Genomic DNA, 16,857 nt, shown 5'->3' with positions numbered 1-16,857 from the left:
ATTTGAAAGCATCAGTTCTTGAGTGCATTAATTCTATGGTCCAACTCTCACATTGATACATATACTGTACATTAGAATAATAGAATATTGGACATTTTTTAAATATCTGAAATATAGCTAATGATTATTTCATGTAAACTGATCATCATCATCTTATGGAAACTGATATAAAAAAGGTAAGTACTAGGATGATGCATTCGACAAATATTGTAATCATTTTTCTGCCAAGTCTTATGCTAGGTGCTGAAAGTAAATTAGATGGGACACAATACATGTAAGCAACCAAGAAACAAGTATGATTCAGAAACAACTGTGCTTGTGGATAGCTGCAGAAATGTCCTGGTGGAGATAAGACTGACTCTTAGAAGATTAGTTGGAATTTTCAGAGCAGGAAAACCAGGCAGGAAAAAACATTGTAGCAAAAAAATCATAATGCATAGATGCATTAGTGGTACTGATTTTTATGAGAAATTATAAGTGGTTCAATAAACTGAAGTATCAGATGTGAGGGAATGGTAGTAGGTGAGATTAGAAGGGCTGAAACATGTGATTAGAACAAGTAAGGAAAGGGAAAAACCCAGATCACAACTGAGATTATATAATAATAAAGAGATTATGCTGTATTCTGTATTCTGCAAGCATTGAAGCTCCTTGGAGGATTTTGGAGGAAATGAAATGAGAAATTTTAAGTATAACCTTTATAAATTTGGGACCTCTCATGGTCTATGATCAGAGAAGGCAATGGCACCTCACTCCAGTACTCTTGCTTGGGAAATCCCATGGACGGAGGAGCCTGGTAGGCTGCGGTCCATGGGGCTGTGAAGAGTCAGACACGACTGAGCGACTTCACTTTCACTGTTCACTTTCATGCATTGGAGAAGGAAATGGCAACCCACTCCAGTGTTCTTGCCTGGAGAATCCCAGGGATAGGGGAGCCTGGTGGGCTGCTGTCTATGGGGTCGCACAGAGTTGGACACGACTGGAACAACTTAGCAGCAGCAGCAGCAGCAGCGTGGTCTATGATTGTCATGGAGTTATTTTTTTCTTTATTAGTTTATTTTAATTGGAGGCTAATTGCATTATAATATTGTGGTGGGTTTTGCCATACATTGGCATGAATCAGCCATGGGTGTACATTTGTCCCTCCATCACAAACCCCCCTCCTACCTTCGTCCCCATCCCATCCATCTGTATCATCCCAGTGCACTGGCTTTGAGTGCCCTGTTTCATGGATTGAATTTGTGCTGGCGATCTATTTCACATATGGTAATATGCGTATTTCAATGCTATTCTATCAAATCATCTCACCCCCGCCTTCTCCCACAGGGTCCAAAAGTCTGTTCTTTATATCTGTGTCTCTTTTGCTGTCCTGCACATAGGGTTGTCGTCACCATCTTTCTAAATTCCATATGTATGGGTTAATATACTGTATTGGTGTTTTTCTTTTTGATTTACTTCACTCTGTATAATAGGCTCCAGTTTCATCCACCTCAGTAGAACTGATTCAAATGCATTCTTTTTAATGGCTGAGTAATACTCCATTGTGTATATGTACCACAGTTTTTTTATCCATTTGTCTGCCATTGGACATCTAGGTTCCTTTCATGTCTTAGCTATTGTAAACAGTGCTGCAGTGAACATTGGGGTACATGTGTCTCTTTCAGTTCTGTTTTCCTTGGTGTGTATGTCCAGCAGTGGGATTGCTGGTTTGTATGGCAGTTCTATTTTCAGTTTTTAAAGGAATCTCCACACTGTTCTCCATAGTGGCTGTACTAGTTTGCATTCCCACCAACAGTGTAAGAGGGTTCCCTTTTCTCCACACCCTCTCCAGCATTTATTGCTTGTAGACTTTTTGATGGCAGCCATTCTGACTGGTATGAGATGGTACCTCATTGTGGTTTGATTTGCATTTCTCTGATAATGAGTGACGTTGAACATCTTTTCATGTGTTTGTTAGCCATCTGTATGTCTTCTTTGGAGAAATATCTGTTTAGTTCCTTGGCCCATTATTTGATTGGGTCATTTATTTTTCTGGTATTGAGCTGCATGAGCTGCTTGTATGTTTTGGAGATTTAATTCTTTGTCAGTTGTTTCATTTGCCATTATTTTCTCCCATTCTGAAGGCTGTCTTTTCACTTTGCTTATAATTTCCTTTGTTGTGCAAAAGCTTTTAAGTTTAATTAGGTCCCATTTGTTTATTTTTGCTTTTATTTCTATTAGTCTGGGAGGTGGTTTATAGAGGATCTTGCTATGATTTATGTCAGTAGTGTTCTTCCTATTTAGGAGTTTTATAGTTTCTGGTCTTATATTTATTTATTTACTTATTTATTTATTTTTAAAAAATACATGGGTTTTTTTTTGTTTTGTTTTACTGCTGCACTTGATATACATGAAGTAACAGATATCAAGCAATTTACTTTTGCTCCATCTTTGCTTGTACATTTCTTCTTAGGTTGCTGATTTATTTATTTATTTTTTAAATTTTAAAATCTTTAATTCTTACATGCGTTCCCAAACATGAACCCCCTCCCACCTCCCTCCCCATAACATCTCTCTGGGTCATCCCCATGCACCAGCCCCAAGCATGCTGTATCCTGCGTCAGACATAGACTGGCGATTCAATTCTTACATGATAGTATACATGTTAGAATGCCATTCTCCCAAATCATCCCACCCTCTCCCTCTCCCTCTGAGTCCAAAAGTCCGTTATACACATCTGTGTCTTTTTTCCTGTCTTGCATACAGGGTCGTCATTGCCATCTTCCTACATTCCATATATATGTGTTAGTATACTGTATTGGTGTTTTTCTTTCTGGCTTACTTCACTCTGTATAATCGGCTCCAGTTTCATCCATCTCATCAGAACTGATTCAAATGAATTCTTTTTAATGGCTGAGTAATACTCCATTGTGTATATGTACCACAGCTTTCTTATCCATTCATCTGCTGATGGACATCTAGGTTGTTTCCATGTCCTGGCTCTTATAAACAGTGCTGCAATGAACAGTGCTGCAAGGTACATGTGTCTCTTTCCATTCTGGTTTCCTCGGTGTGTATGCCCAGAAGTGGGATTGCTGGGTCATAAGGCAGTTCTATTTGCAATTTTTTAAGGAATCTCCACACTGTTCTCCATAGTGGCTGTACTAGTTTGCATTCCCACCAACGGTGTAAGAGGGTTCCCTTTTCTCCACACCCTCTCCAGCATTTATTGCTTGTAGACTTTTTGATGGCAGCCATTCTGACTGGCATGAGATGGTACCTCATTGTGGTTTGATTTGCATTTCTCTGATAATGAGTGACGTTGAACATCTTTTCATGTGTTTGTTAGCCATCCGTATGTCTTCTTTGGAGAAATGTCTAAAAATGGGCCAAAGAACTGGTCTTATATTTAGATCTTTAATCCATTTTGAGGTTATTTTTGTGTATGGTGTTAGCAAGTGTTCTAGTTTCATTCTTTTACAGGTGATTGACCAGTTTTCCAGGACCACTTGTTAAAGAGATTATCTTTCCTCCATTGCATATTTTTTCCTCCTTTGTCAAAGATAAGGTGTTCATAGGTGTGTGGATTCATCTCTGGGCTTTCTATTTTGTTCCATTGATCTATATTTCTGTCTTTATACAAGTGCCATACTGTCTTGATGATAGTAGCTTTGTAGTATAGCCTGAAGTTAGGCAAGTTGATTCCTCCAGTTCCATTCTTCTTTCTCAAGATTGTATTGGCTATTCAAGGTTTTTTGTATTTCCATAAAAAATGTGAAATTATTTGTTCTAGTTCTGTGAAAAATACTGTTGGTAGCTTGATAAGGATTGCATTGAATCTATAGATTGCTTTGGATGGTATACTCATTTTCACCATATTGATTCTTCTGATCCATGAACATGGTATATTTCTCCATCTATTAGTGTCCTCTTTGATTTCTTTCATCAGTGTTTTATAGTTTTCTATATATAGGTCTTTTGTTTCTTTAGGTAAATTTATTCCTAAGTATTTTATTCTGTTCATCACAATGGTGAATGGGATTGTTTCCTTAATTTCTCTTTCTGTTTTCTCATTGTTACTGTAAAGGAATGCAAGGGATTTCTGTGTATTAATTTTATATCTTGCAACTTTACTATATTCATCGACTAGTAATTTTCTGGTGGTGTCTTTAGGGTTTTCTATATAGAGGATCTGTTATCTGGAAACAGTGAGAGTTTTATTTCTTTTACTATCTGGATCCCTTTTATTTCTTATTCTTCTCTGATTGCTGTGGCTAAAACTTCCAAAACTATGTTGAATAGTAGTGGCATGCTTGTCTTGTTCCTGACTTAGAGGAAATGCTTTCAATTTTTTTGCCATTGAGGATAATGTTTGCTGTGGGTTTATTGTAGATGGCTTTTATTATGCTGAGGTATGTTCCTTCTATTCCTGCTTTCTGGAGAGTTATTTTTTTTAGATTGAATTGTAAGTAACTAAAATCTTTTCTCAATCTCCCACAAAAAATTCTGAAGTGGAAAAAGCAAACTTGTAAAAGTCATCTTTAGACATCGCTCTCATTCTCAGTGTCTCATGTCTAACAATGGGTTTTATAAAAGAAGTGTTACTTTGCTGTCAAAAATTCTGCTGAACATTTAGTCTCTCCTTTGTCTTTGGGTTTACTCTTGCCCTCCATCCTGATCTCAGTTCTTTATTACTTCACCTTTTTTTTGATTCTGTAGTTTTCCTTTAGTTTCTAGGTGTCTGACTCCCATCAACCCTCCGAGCTTCTCTATAAAAAACAGACTGTATGACAGTGGGCACCTCGTTGGACTTACTCTGTGCTAAATCCCCAGTGACTATACTAGTACCTGGCATATAATAAGCATTGCACAAATGCTTAACTGAACTCATTAATGAATGAATTCATCCATTATGACAATAGTCCTTAATCTTTTTAAAGTGCATTTTGAACAACTAGTGAGATTGTGGTGATGTCCAGATTATAAGATGATTCCTTCATTAGAGAAGGGAAAGGAGGAGGGAAATTTTAAATTCAGGTTTCTGTATTTAGCCCATTTAAGTATGTTAGCTGGTTCAGCCATTTTAGAGCACAAAAGGTAAATGAGCCATCTAACAAAGTACAGTGAGATTTTTGAAAAACATTATATGTTAAAAATAAAAATGAGCAAATAAATAATGAGGATTACCTTGAGGAAAAGTGATTTTATTTATCTTTTTTTTCTGCAAAGGGCAGAGCTGCCTTTAAGAATAAGTGTTTTATATAAAATATGACATAATATAAACATATTTTGCAATTATTTTTGATTCTAATGGAGATATTAATTTGAATATGCTACAGTCACTGCCTTCAAGGAGTATACGTTCTGTTTGCAGAGAAAAATCAACATGCGCAGCCGAGTGTGATGACTATTGAGGTGGAGCCATATTTTAAATCATAAAACATCTAAGAAAAGAGTCAGCTACATTAGACAAGTGTATAGAATCCATTAAGGAAATGCCCCAGGAAGCATATGCTCGCATGAGTTGAGTTTCAAAGAATCACTAAGAGCCTGATGGGTGAAGAATGTGTTAGATTATATTTCAAGCTAATGGGAATACATCAGATAATGCATGAGGTAAAGGATAGTGTGGTGAATGATCTGTGATTTAAATTTTGTGTTCACTTGATTGGTTGGTAGCTTTCTTTATGTTTTTCTACATGTAATCTTCAGAGACTTTTATCTGTTTTATTCACCACTATTTTTTACTTATTATAGGATAGACTGTCTTCTGTGTCAATATTTTCTTTTTCTTTGTGTTGTTCCTGATGCCAGTATAACATCCTTTGTACAGTAGTGTCACTGGGGAACTAATCCTCATCATTCAACATCTAGGTTGTTTCTTACATTTGTTCGGTGGCTCAGACAGTAAAGCATCTGCTTGTAGTTTAGGAGACCCGGGTTCGATCCCTGGGTTGGGAAGATCCCCTGGAGAAGAAAATGGCAACCCACTCCAGTACTCTTGCTTGGAAAATTCCATGGACCAAGGAGCCTGATAGGCTACAGTCCATGGGGTCACAAAGAGTTGGACACAACTGAGCGACTTCACTTCACTTCACTGGATGACTGGAAAAATAGTCACTTCATGGCAAATAGATGGGGATAATGAGGGAACAGTGTCAGATTTCATTTTTCTGGCCTCCAAAATCAATGTGGACAGTGACTGCAGCCACAAAATGAAAAGATACTTGCTCCTTGGAAGAATAGCTATGACAAACCTGGAAACGTGTATTAAAAAGCAGAGACATCACTTTGCCGACAAAGGTCTGTGTGATCAAAGCTCTGGTTTTTCCAGTAGTCATGTATGTATGTGAGAGTTGGATCATAAAGAAGGCTGAGAATTGAAGAATTGATGCTTTTGAACTGTTGGAGAAGAGTCCTGAGGTCCCTTGGACAGTAAGGAGATCAAATCAGTCAATCCTAAAGAAATCAAATGTGAATATTCATTGAAAGTGAAGGTGCTCAGTCGTGTCCGACTCTTTGCGATCCCATGGACTGTAGCCTACCTGGCTCTTCCATCCATGGAATTTTCCAGGCAAGGGTACTGGAGTGGGTTGCCATTTCCTTCTCCAGGGGATTTTCCCACCCAGCGATCGAACCCAGATCTCCTGAATTGCAGCCAGACGCTTTACTGTCTGAGCTACCAGGGAAGCCTTTGGATGGACTGATATTGAAGCTGAAGCTCCAATACTTTGGCCACCTGATGTGAAGAGCTGACACTTGGAAAAGACCCTGATGCTGTGAAAAATTGAAGGCGGGAGGAGAAGGGGATTTCAGAGGATGAGATGGTTGGATGGCATCACTGACTCAATGGATATGAGTTTGAGCTAACTCAGGGAGATTATGATGGACAGAGAAGCCTGGTATGCTGCAGTTCCTGGGGTTGCAAAGAGTTGGACACAACTTAGTGACCAAACTAACAATAACAAATTACAGCTAAAGGTTGTATCTTATCTGCCTATACATTAGTAGTATTTTTGTTGATAAAATAAAATATACATTTTATGAAAAGTTATACCTCTCATTTGAAAAAGTTTTGTGTGTATTGATTTTTTTTTGTTATGTGTTTTGTTGTTTGCTTTTCATTTTTGTTTTGAAACTTAAGAAAAATATTGCAACGTTTGCCCACATTATTTCCTTTCTAAATATTGAGGTACCAACATGTTTAAGAATTTCAAAGCAATGCTTTGTGTATTTAAAACTACATAAATTAAGAAATGCAAGTTGAACTACACATATATGTCTACCTCCTTGGTCTACTGCCCAAAGCTGTATAACTATAATTTTTGACAAACTAAAATTCACCTGTGAGATTCAAGAGGTTAGTTATTTCAGTATAAAGCCACAAAAAGATGAGAGACTGTATCACTTCAGCGAACATGGAACTGGAAGTATTTCTATCATTATCATCAGATGAAAGGTTCCCCAAAGTTTCTAGGTTCCTCAGACATGGAAGGAAATTGTTTTGTAAAATTTCTCTGGTGTTAACCAAACTGTGGTGTCAGCAAATTCTTCCTTCATCTGATCCTTGATTCAGTGTGAATTATTTAGAGTTAAGAAAGGGCTTCTCAGTTGGCTCAGTGGGTAAAGAATCTGCCTGCAGTGCAGGAGACGCAGGAGATGCGGGTTCAGTTCCTGGGTTGGAAAGAGTCCCTGGAGGAGGAAATGGCAAAGCACTCCAGTGTTCTTGCCTGGAGAATCCCAGGGACAGAGGAGCCTGGTGGGCTACAGTCCATAGAGTTGCAAAGTGTTGGATACAACTGAAGTGACTGAGCACGCAGACACAGAGCTGAGAAAATCTAATGGAAGCTGTTTATTTCCTCACCTATTCCTGCACGCACTCACACAGACACACATGCCTCAAATTAACACGCCTCAGGTTGTCCCACATTTTGTTATATTATATACTATAACTTTGTTTTTGTTAATAATCCTTTTAATAATATTGCAATCCACGTGAGAACTGGAAGAATTATCCACACGATATAGAACTGCACAATATTCAGAAATGTACCTTGAAACCCAGAACATTCTTGGCAGAAGATGCATGCCACAGCAGAAGTGTAGATGCCATCAGGCACCACTTTGCAGGCACCAGAGACACATTAGTCTTTCAGTTGACAAGTTTGATGCCTTTTTACATATTAAGTGAACTTTACTTTGCATTATAAATGGTGGAGGTCCAGAAATAATTTTTATGCAAGTCATGGCAATCTTTATCTACACAAGACACACTCCTGTAAAATTAAAGTTCTGCTCAAACAACTTTTGAGTGATTATTCACAAGAGAAAAGAGTTCTTACTTTAGAATTAACTAGACTGGTCTATTCAGTAACTTCTTTGGCTAAGAAAATTCATCTTCTTTATATTTGCCAGTATTATTTGTCTTTCAAAGATAAACAGAGAGAAAGAGAGTAAGGGAGGGAGGAAAAGAGAGAAACAGACATTTTATAAAGAACCCAATGAAAGCTTTAATAATCTCTGCAGAGAGACGGCATTTGGCAAGCACCTACTATGTTGCAGTGGGCCATGCACTTTGTAAAGGATTTTTTATTGATTTTTTTCCAATAATTCAAGGTAGCTTTATACTATATCCATTTAACAAATATAATTTTACAGTTTGAGAGCCAATGGACGGTTTCGACATTAACTGTTTGGTACCTGTTTTTGCTGAAGAAAGCCTCCCTGTATACATGAGTACAGTATCCACTTTCCAAATTAGATGTCTCCCTATTGCTTATGATTTCCTGCATTTCCAGTATCTCTAGGAGGTAGGAAATTAGGCAGCCAGAATTTGTGCTGCTGTACTGAAAACAGTAAAGGAGAAAAAGCAAGAATGTATTAGGTGGCTTTCCTAAAATCTCATAAATAGAATGAAGTTACTGGAAATTGAATTTAGGTCTCCTGACTTGCTGGTTTGTTTTTTTTTTTTTAACATATTTCTGAGCACTACAGACACTTCTACAAATTAAGTACAAAAAGGCTAGGTTAATAGGTTCAGGGAGATAAATTTTGAAATTATTCTTTTTTGTGTTTGAATCTCAGTATATTTTAAGTATAGTTTTTTGTTTATTTAATTGATATTATTTCTGTTAATATACTCTGTACTGCTTTTGAAATAAGAAAAAAATGATATATGAATTTTATTCTCTGCTAACTGACTTTATTGGCCAGTCTTAATCATTCCAAACAGACCAGTGTAATCTATATTAATATTAATGCTGTGCTGAAGTGATTTTTGTAAAAGATTATATGGAGAAATCAGATGTGATTCAAGAATAATTATTGGCTATGTGTCTTTTTTTGCAGTCACAATATGGAGCTTCAGTTTCTGCTAAGCCCGAACTCCCCCTGTTTTATACTCCCATTGATCTGGTGGACATTAGTGTGGAAATGGCTGGATTGAAGTTTGCAAATCCTTTTGGTCTTGCCAGTGCAACTCCAACTACCAGTTCATCAATGATTCGAAGAGCTTTTGAAGCTGGATGGGCCTTTGCTCTGACCAAAACTTTCTCTCTTGATAAGGTAAGAAATTATTTTTGAATTTGTTTTGAAATATTTATCATTTATTTTAATTAGGGTATAAGTATTATAATGCAAAGGTTCACCAAGATATAACAGTTATTAAACTATTGGGTAAGACCTATTATTACAAATGGGCTAATTTCATTACATTTCTTCTGTCTCAGGATGAGGAATGGGTTAGATTTCTATTTCTCATTTGTCTGTGTGTGTGTTAGTCAATCAGTCATGTCTGACTCTTTAGGACGCGTGGACTGTAGCCTGCCAGGCTCCTCTGTCCCATGGAATTCTCCAGGCAAGATGCTGGAGTGGGTAGCCATTCCCTTCTCTAACGGATTTTCCCGACCCAGGGATCAAACCCCAGTCTCTTGCATTGTAGGCAGACTCTTTATCCTGAACCAACAGGGAATCACTGTATTTTGTCTAGGAAGTATCAAAAATGTAAATACTACAGAATGTCTATTTCATTTAATAATCACAGACTAACTCTTATTTTGGCATTATTAATTGTTTTGTGATTTCTGAATGTGCGTGAATGAGAACATGTGCCTCAACTCAAGACAATGAATTTGATTTGTACATAATCCTGGAAACCAATTCATGTAAAAATGAATCACTCAGTATAACTTAATTGGTGCCTGGAAAAGATTTTTCTTGAATTTTTAAATAGAGAAATGTTTCCCCAAATGCATTGACCTGAGTTTAATTTGACATTATGACTGTGTACTCACATTGCAAGTGGACATACTTAGTAGAAAATTAATTACATATTAAAGTTAAGATTGAGTCTTTAAAATATAGAAAGTATATAAGTGAACATTTTAAAAGTAGGATAATTTATGCAATAGAGGGTTGCATCCTCATATGACTTTGAATTAGAAAAGATCAGCAAAATTTAACATTTTTCTACCTTTTATTGATAAAATTTTAGATGATACACCTATTGGTTTATTTAATACTTACTGGTAGTTAGTAATAATTAATGTATAAGAATGTGTGAATCTAGTGACTGAGAAAAGACTATTATTATTTAAATCAGCCTTATCCTTAGGCAAAGAAAATAATAGAGAACAAAATGCCCCATTAAGCACATTCTCTTCTTTCTCCTCTTACTAGGATCAATAGCTGGCATTATTATGGCTAAAACATCTTGGCTGTCTCATTCTGACAGCTTCACAAGATGCTACGTATAAATGTGATCACGATTATCTAGAAATCCTCAAAAGTTAGAAACCTAGTGCATGAAAAAAAAGTACCTAAATATTTTTATATTTAAATAGCTAAAGGATTTTTTTTAATAAATTGGCTGAATTCTCAGAAATTCTTTGGTTAAATAAAGTGTAAAAATAAACAACATACTGAATTTAGCTTCAGAATACCCTTAATCAGTTGTTTACAGCTTTGTAGAATATTGACATTATATTTGTTTGTATTGCAATTCTTCCTTTAAGAATTACTCAGAAGCTCTAATCCGATGTTTAATCCATTGAGAAAAATTGAATCGCTGATACCATTTAATGACTAGTTGTGCTACTGAAAAAATTTTATATGTAAACAAAAATGGGTGGCTAATGAGGAATAAGTGAAGAATTGTAGGCAAAAGGATGTCTGCTTCGAATATGCTGGTTTCTTTGCTTACAAAAATTGAATTCTGATTAATCAGAGACATTTGTCTTTACTCCGTTGGTGACACGCGTTTGATTTGTGAAGCTGTCTCTCTCAGTAACCTGAGAGCAGTTGCCTTCATTAAGATCACCAGCAGAAATGAATGTGGAAGCTAACTTCCTTCTAGACCTCCAATTTGAATTTAATCTATCAATTCAGAAGTCCGTGATGATGTTTCAAAAGGAGAGTTATGGACAAATGCAAATTAAATTTGGCACATAAAACATAATGATAGGGGGTTTTAGGAAGCTTTATTTTACTTACTTTGATGATGGGTACAACAAAATATTTGTGCAAAAACTATTTTAAATGCACTCATGCAGATTGTAGTGACATAAATAAGGATGCCACCTTGGGCTTCTGTAAGTCTATTTTAAAAAATGATTACTTCCCATATATGATTTTGCAACATAGTCAGTTTGTATCATGAAGATCTACTTTTTGTTTTGTTTTTTTATATTGTCTCTATTTAATGATTAGATATGTTTCAAATATATTATTGTCCTATGATTTTTGTGCTTTCTTATTGGTGAAATGTTGTAGTATACAACTTGTGTTTTTCACAGCCTCCTACTAAAGACATCTATTCAAGTACTGTATGTACTACACATTTGTGTGACATTATAGCATACCAATTTAGATTATCCTCATTATAATTAGTATGCAATTTCAAGAGTCTACTTAAAATGTATTAAAATTCAGAGTCCTGACATTTGAAATTTGGATGCTTTTAATATGACAAAGGTTATTCTATGGAGTTTTGTTATCATATGAAATATTAATATTTCACAATGCAGTTTTGATGAAGTACAATTTGCCAAGCTTGCATATGATAAAGAAATTAAATGCTTACCAAGGGAGTTCAGTAAAAATTAGAGCCCTGTCTGAACATCTGCTGGAAATTTTATTATCCTGTCCTACTGACAGTGTGGGTCCCTCTTTGTTTTTCTAGATTGACAGCTGAATATTACACTGATTTCTGCAGCAAGCATGTTTAGGGGAACTTTGTTTCCCTTGTTTTTTTTTTTTTTAATTTTTGGAGCATTTGGAGCATGCTTTGATTTTCATCATATATATATATATATATATATACACACACACATATATATACTCTTGACATTTATAGATGAGAGATTGAGGTCTAATATGCTATAGCAATGATAGACCATTGACTTACAGTGAAATGCCAGTTGATATCTCAGTAAACAGAAATATATTATTCTTTACTGTGCAGTCTATATAGAAGCTGTATGTGCTTTCTTTAGAGAGGCAAATGATCAGTCTTTTAATGTTAAATATAACAAAGACCTGTGTTTGCTTTTGTGTTAAATAATATAAAAATTGGCTTTTATTAACTATATTCTTTCTTCCCAAATAAGAGTTGCTTAGTTTCCCAAAATACCTAGATTGCTTTTCTTGAAGTCCTGTTTATAAAGACAATATTGGAAATATCACTATAAAATGATATTTACAAACTGATGTAATGCTCTGTTTAACTGGGAATATTAGATATTCTTAATATTTCATATAAAATAACCTCCTTACCTGTGTTTGCATTATACTGATAGAAAATAGATAACGTTTTGGCTTTGTTAATTGTATTTTATTTATTTCTCTTAGGTAGCAACATATATACTTCAAATAATAATATCTAACTGCAGGGTGTATATATCTTTACTATACAGATAAACTCAGAAGAGTTTACCACTATCTTAAATCAAATTCAAACCTAAGCAGAAGTTCTGTTCATTTATAAGCTATTCATATACACACACACACACACACACACACACATACCTCTCTCTATATATATATATTACAGTACACTTGTGATTGATTTTTTAATGTCTTGAATGCATATATTTTATTTTTAAGTATCAAATAATTAGGTAAATAGATATACAAATAATGAGTTTCTCTCAACATAAAATACTGAAAACTAAAATCTGAGAAATATTTAAGGTTGTTCATGATTTCTTTGGCATCAAAGTATTGATTGTAACTGTTGCCATAAAATAGTCTTATACCACCCAGCACAATGCTTAGTGTATAGGAAGAGTTTGATAAATATTTCATAAATATTCTTTGGATAAATGAATTAGTAAATGAATACATAGATTTCTTGGCAACAGCATATTGAGCTTTTTTTTTCTAGCCATATGAACAGATAATTAACACAAAAAAATTGATTGTTCTGAGTATTGATCTCAATCAAGGGAGAAAAGGCCAATTTAAAATTTCCATATCCTAGGTTTGCTTTTGTAGTTTATGTTTATATGTCTAAAAATGAAAATGTCAGTGGAATTTCTAAGTGCATAGACTGCATATTAAGTTTTAGGTTGTTGACTAAGCCTTTAAAAATACAGAGAATTTTTTAGAAAACAGTGTAAGTATCACACGGTATCAGCAAGGGAAATAAAGATTACCTGGCTGAATTATCTAAGCTCATGTGTCAAGAGCCCTGACCGAAAAAAAAAAAAAAATGTAGCCTGTTCTTGAATCCTTTTAGTGACAGAACATGCTAGATCTTTAAGGCAATGCAGCCGGCTATAGCTATAGAAAGATCTAGTTTAGAAATATATTCCATTTATTGTCCCCAAATCAGCCTTCTCACAAGTTGCATCCATGTTTTATAGTTCTGCCTTCGGAGACATCATGACATAAATTAGTCTAACTTATTAACATAAATGAATTGTTGATTTTAAAATATGGTGTTTTTTTTTTTTTTTTCTTCCAAGTAAATCAATACCCCAGAGAAAGGCTAACAAGTATGGACATGTAGTGCCATCTAGGGAAGAGAAATTTGACCTGGGCAATTCCAGTCTCTGTTCAAGGTTGCTTCTGTATCACCGTCTTAAACTTATTGTTTGAAATTGGAGGTCGTTGTTATGATTATTATTTTTATACATATTACTAACTACCATTTATTGAGTGCTTAGAATGCATGGACGTGGACATTGGCAAATACTGTTCATAAGTTATTCATTGAATCTTCATAATATCTCTATAAGATAGATAGTAAAGTGTTTTAGATGAAATACAGTTGGACCCTTGAACACCATGGGTGGTAGGAGCACTGACCCCCTACAAAGTTGAAAATCTGCTTATAACTTTATAGTTCAACTCTCTGTATTTGTGGTTCCACATCTACAGATTGGACCAACGATGGGCCCATATAGTACTATAGTACTTAAGTATTGAAAAAAAAAATCTGCAAAGAAGTGGACTGTGTAGTTCAAATTTGCATTGTTCAAGGATCAACTATAATAGTCTGAGAAAGTTAAATAAGGTGCCAAGGCCTTGGAACAATTGCTTTTTCACTCAGTTATATACACTGGTAGTTTGGTTGAAGGAGCTTCCCAGGTGGCCCAGTGGTAAAGAATCTGCCTGCCAGTGCAGGGGATGCAGGAGACACAGATTTGATCCCTGGAGTAGGAAATGGCAACCCATTCCAGCGTTCTTGCTTGGGAAATTCCATGGACAGAGGAGCGTGGTGAGCTACAGTCCAAGGGGTTGCAAAAAGTCAGACATGACTGAGCGCACACACTTACACACACAGTTTGGCTGAGCTCATATGGGAAGTTCTTCTGCATCACATGATGTCTGCTGGGCTCATTCATGCCTTTGCAGTCAATTGGAGGGATGCCTGGGGACTGGCATGATGCCTCCACTCATGTGTCTAGTTGAAGTTGCTATAATTGCTGAGATGGCTGGCCCCCATCCATCTCTTCATAATATCTCTTTCCTCTTGGTGTTCTAAGAAGGCAAGAGTGGAAGCTTCAAGGTCCATTGAGACAGAGACCCCAGTCACACACTGTCACTTCCACTGTACATTTTGGGACAAAACAAGTTACAAGATGCAATATACATGCTGTAGGTGGTGTGTTTATAAAGACAGTTGCAATAATCCTTCCATGCTGCATGTATGCCCCTTTGTGATTTGATTTTGCTGTTTTTCCCACCATTGAGCAGATGGTATTTACCTATTTCTCAAATGCATGCATGCTAAGCCGCTTCAGTTGTGTCCGATTCTTTGCAACACTATGGACTGTAGCCCGCCAGGATCCTATGTCCATGGGATTCTCCAGGCAAGAATACTGGAGTGGGTTGCCATTCCCTTCTCCAGGGGATCTTCCCGACCCAGGGATCGAATCCAGGTCTCCTGCATTGCAGGCAGATTCTTTAGCACTAGCACCACCGGGGAAGCCCATTCGACTCCCAAGTAGTGGTTCCCTAATCCATTGTTCCTCTCCATTACTGGCCCTACCTTCTGGGCTGTTGATTCTGCCTTCTGAGTTTTGTTTTCTTTTATTTAGAAAGGACCAATCATGGCCCATGTTGGCAGTTGAGTAGCCTTTTCAGAATGTTTCTGCCCATAGAAAGTTAGGAATTCTTATTCTTTCCTTTATTTTGAATTATCCATTTTAATCCTAGATCATAGTGATGTCACGAAAAACTCTCTTAAAAACCTTTTGAATCATGCCCCAGAGCCACATCCATAATTCCTTGAGACAGACTTCTCTCCATTTTGAATATGTGTTGCTGCTATGACAGCATCCTAGAGATGCTTAGAATCGATATTGTCTACGTGAAAGAATCCACTAGGACTCCTGCAAAATCTTTGTAAGGTTCTAACAAAGTATCATCTAGCAAAGCCCTTGATGCCATCCTTACCCTGTGGTCATTTCTTAGTTTGAAAATCTCCTTCCAGGAGAGATAAAGTATAAATAATAGCTTTTTTTTTTTTCCAACCCAGCAAATGCTAGTCTCATTTGCTTTACTCTGGCAATCAAATATATCCTTTTTGGCTCTTTTTCTCTATTACAGTACCTTATTATACTTGGGAAGAAACACTCAACCAACACTTAAAGCATTCTGTCTAGAGATATCTTTAGTCGGATCCACAAATGCATTATGTACATTTTCTGTCTTTTGAATTATCACCAGTGACATTCTTGCCAATTGTTCTGTCACTACATAATACAGTCCACTCTTTTCCCAGTCGCCAATAACAGTTTTCACACTGCATTCCCAGCTTCCGCTAGCATTCTCCCAGACGTTACTAGCAGACTATTCTTGAGTTTTCAAGAGAGGCTTCTGCCTGCCTCTCAATCTGAAATCTGTTGCCACATGTTTTAGCAAGCATTTCTGTCTCACTTATTTATTGCTGTACATCAAACTGTCCCATAATTTAGTGGTTTAAAACAATAAATAATCTTCTTTTGATCCTATAATTTGGTAATCTGGTCAAGGCTCAGTTGGGTAAGCTTCTTTTTGCCCCATGTGATATGTTACTTGTTCTCACCAGTGCGTCTGTTGTTTGACAGCCTTCTTGGTGGCTGACTGGTCCCTGAGAGCTTCATTCATGTTCTTGGGTCCTCAAACAGGACCCAGGAGCGTAGGTGTGGCTTCTCTCACTCAGTGGTTTAAATCTGCTATGCCTTGTTCTGAACCACCATCTATTTGATACAAATCCAGACTCTTTTATCTATATATCCTCTCTGGATACATTCATGTCTAAAAATGAAGGCAGTTTGTCTCCATCAGCATTTGGAGTTCATTTGAACAGGTGCACCAAGGGTCTCCCAACCCCTTGCTTCACGCAAAGTGGCACTTAGGAGTTTATGTCTATTTTGGTTCTTGAGAGGCAGG

The 16,857-nt window shown here is 36.3% G+C and overlaps 1 protein-coding gene across 2 annotated transcripts in view; it reads left to right on the top strand.

The window, feature by feature from the left end:
- The window catches only part of DPYD (dihydropyrimidine dehydrogenase), a 930,457-nt gene that overhangs the window by 450,074 nt on the left and 463,526 nt on the right, over positions 1 to 16,857 (top strand). For both annotated transcript variants that reach the window (XM_004002217.5, XM_060411987.1), the window contains exon 13: positions 9,328 to 9,543. In XM_004002217.5, the coding sequence (XP_004002266.3) occupies positions 9,328 to 9,543 (216 nt within the window). The remainder of the gene's footprint in view (positions 1 to 9,327; positions 9,544 to 16,857) is intronic.

The sequence above is a fragment of the Ovis aries genome, chromosome 1, assembly GCF_016772045.2.
Source record: "Ovis aries strain OAR_USU_Benz2616 breed Rambouillet chromosome 1, ARS-UI_Ramb_v3.0, whole genome shotgun sequence".
Taxonomy (NCBI): Eukaryota; Metazoa; Chordata; class Mammalia; order Artiodactyla; family Bovidae; genus Ovis; species Ovis aries.
The sequence above is the reverse complement of the archived record's forward strand: the minus strand, read 5'-3'. Positions and strand labels throughout refer to the sequence as shown.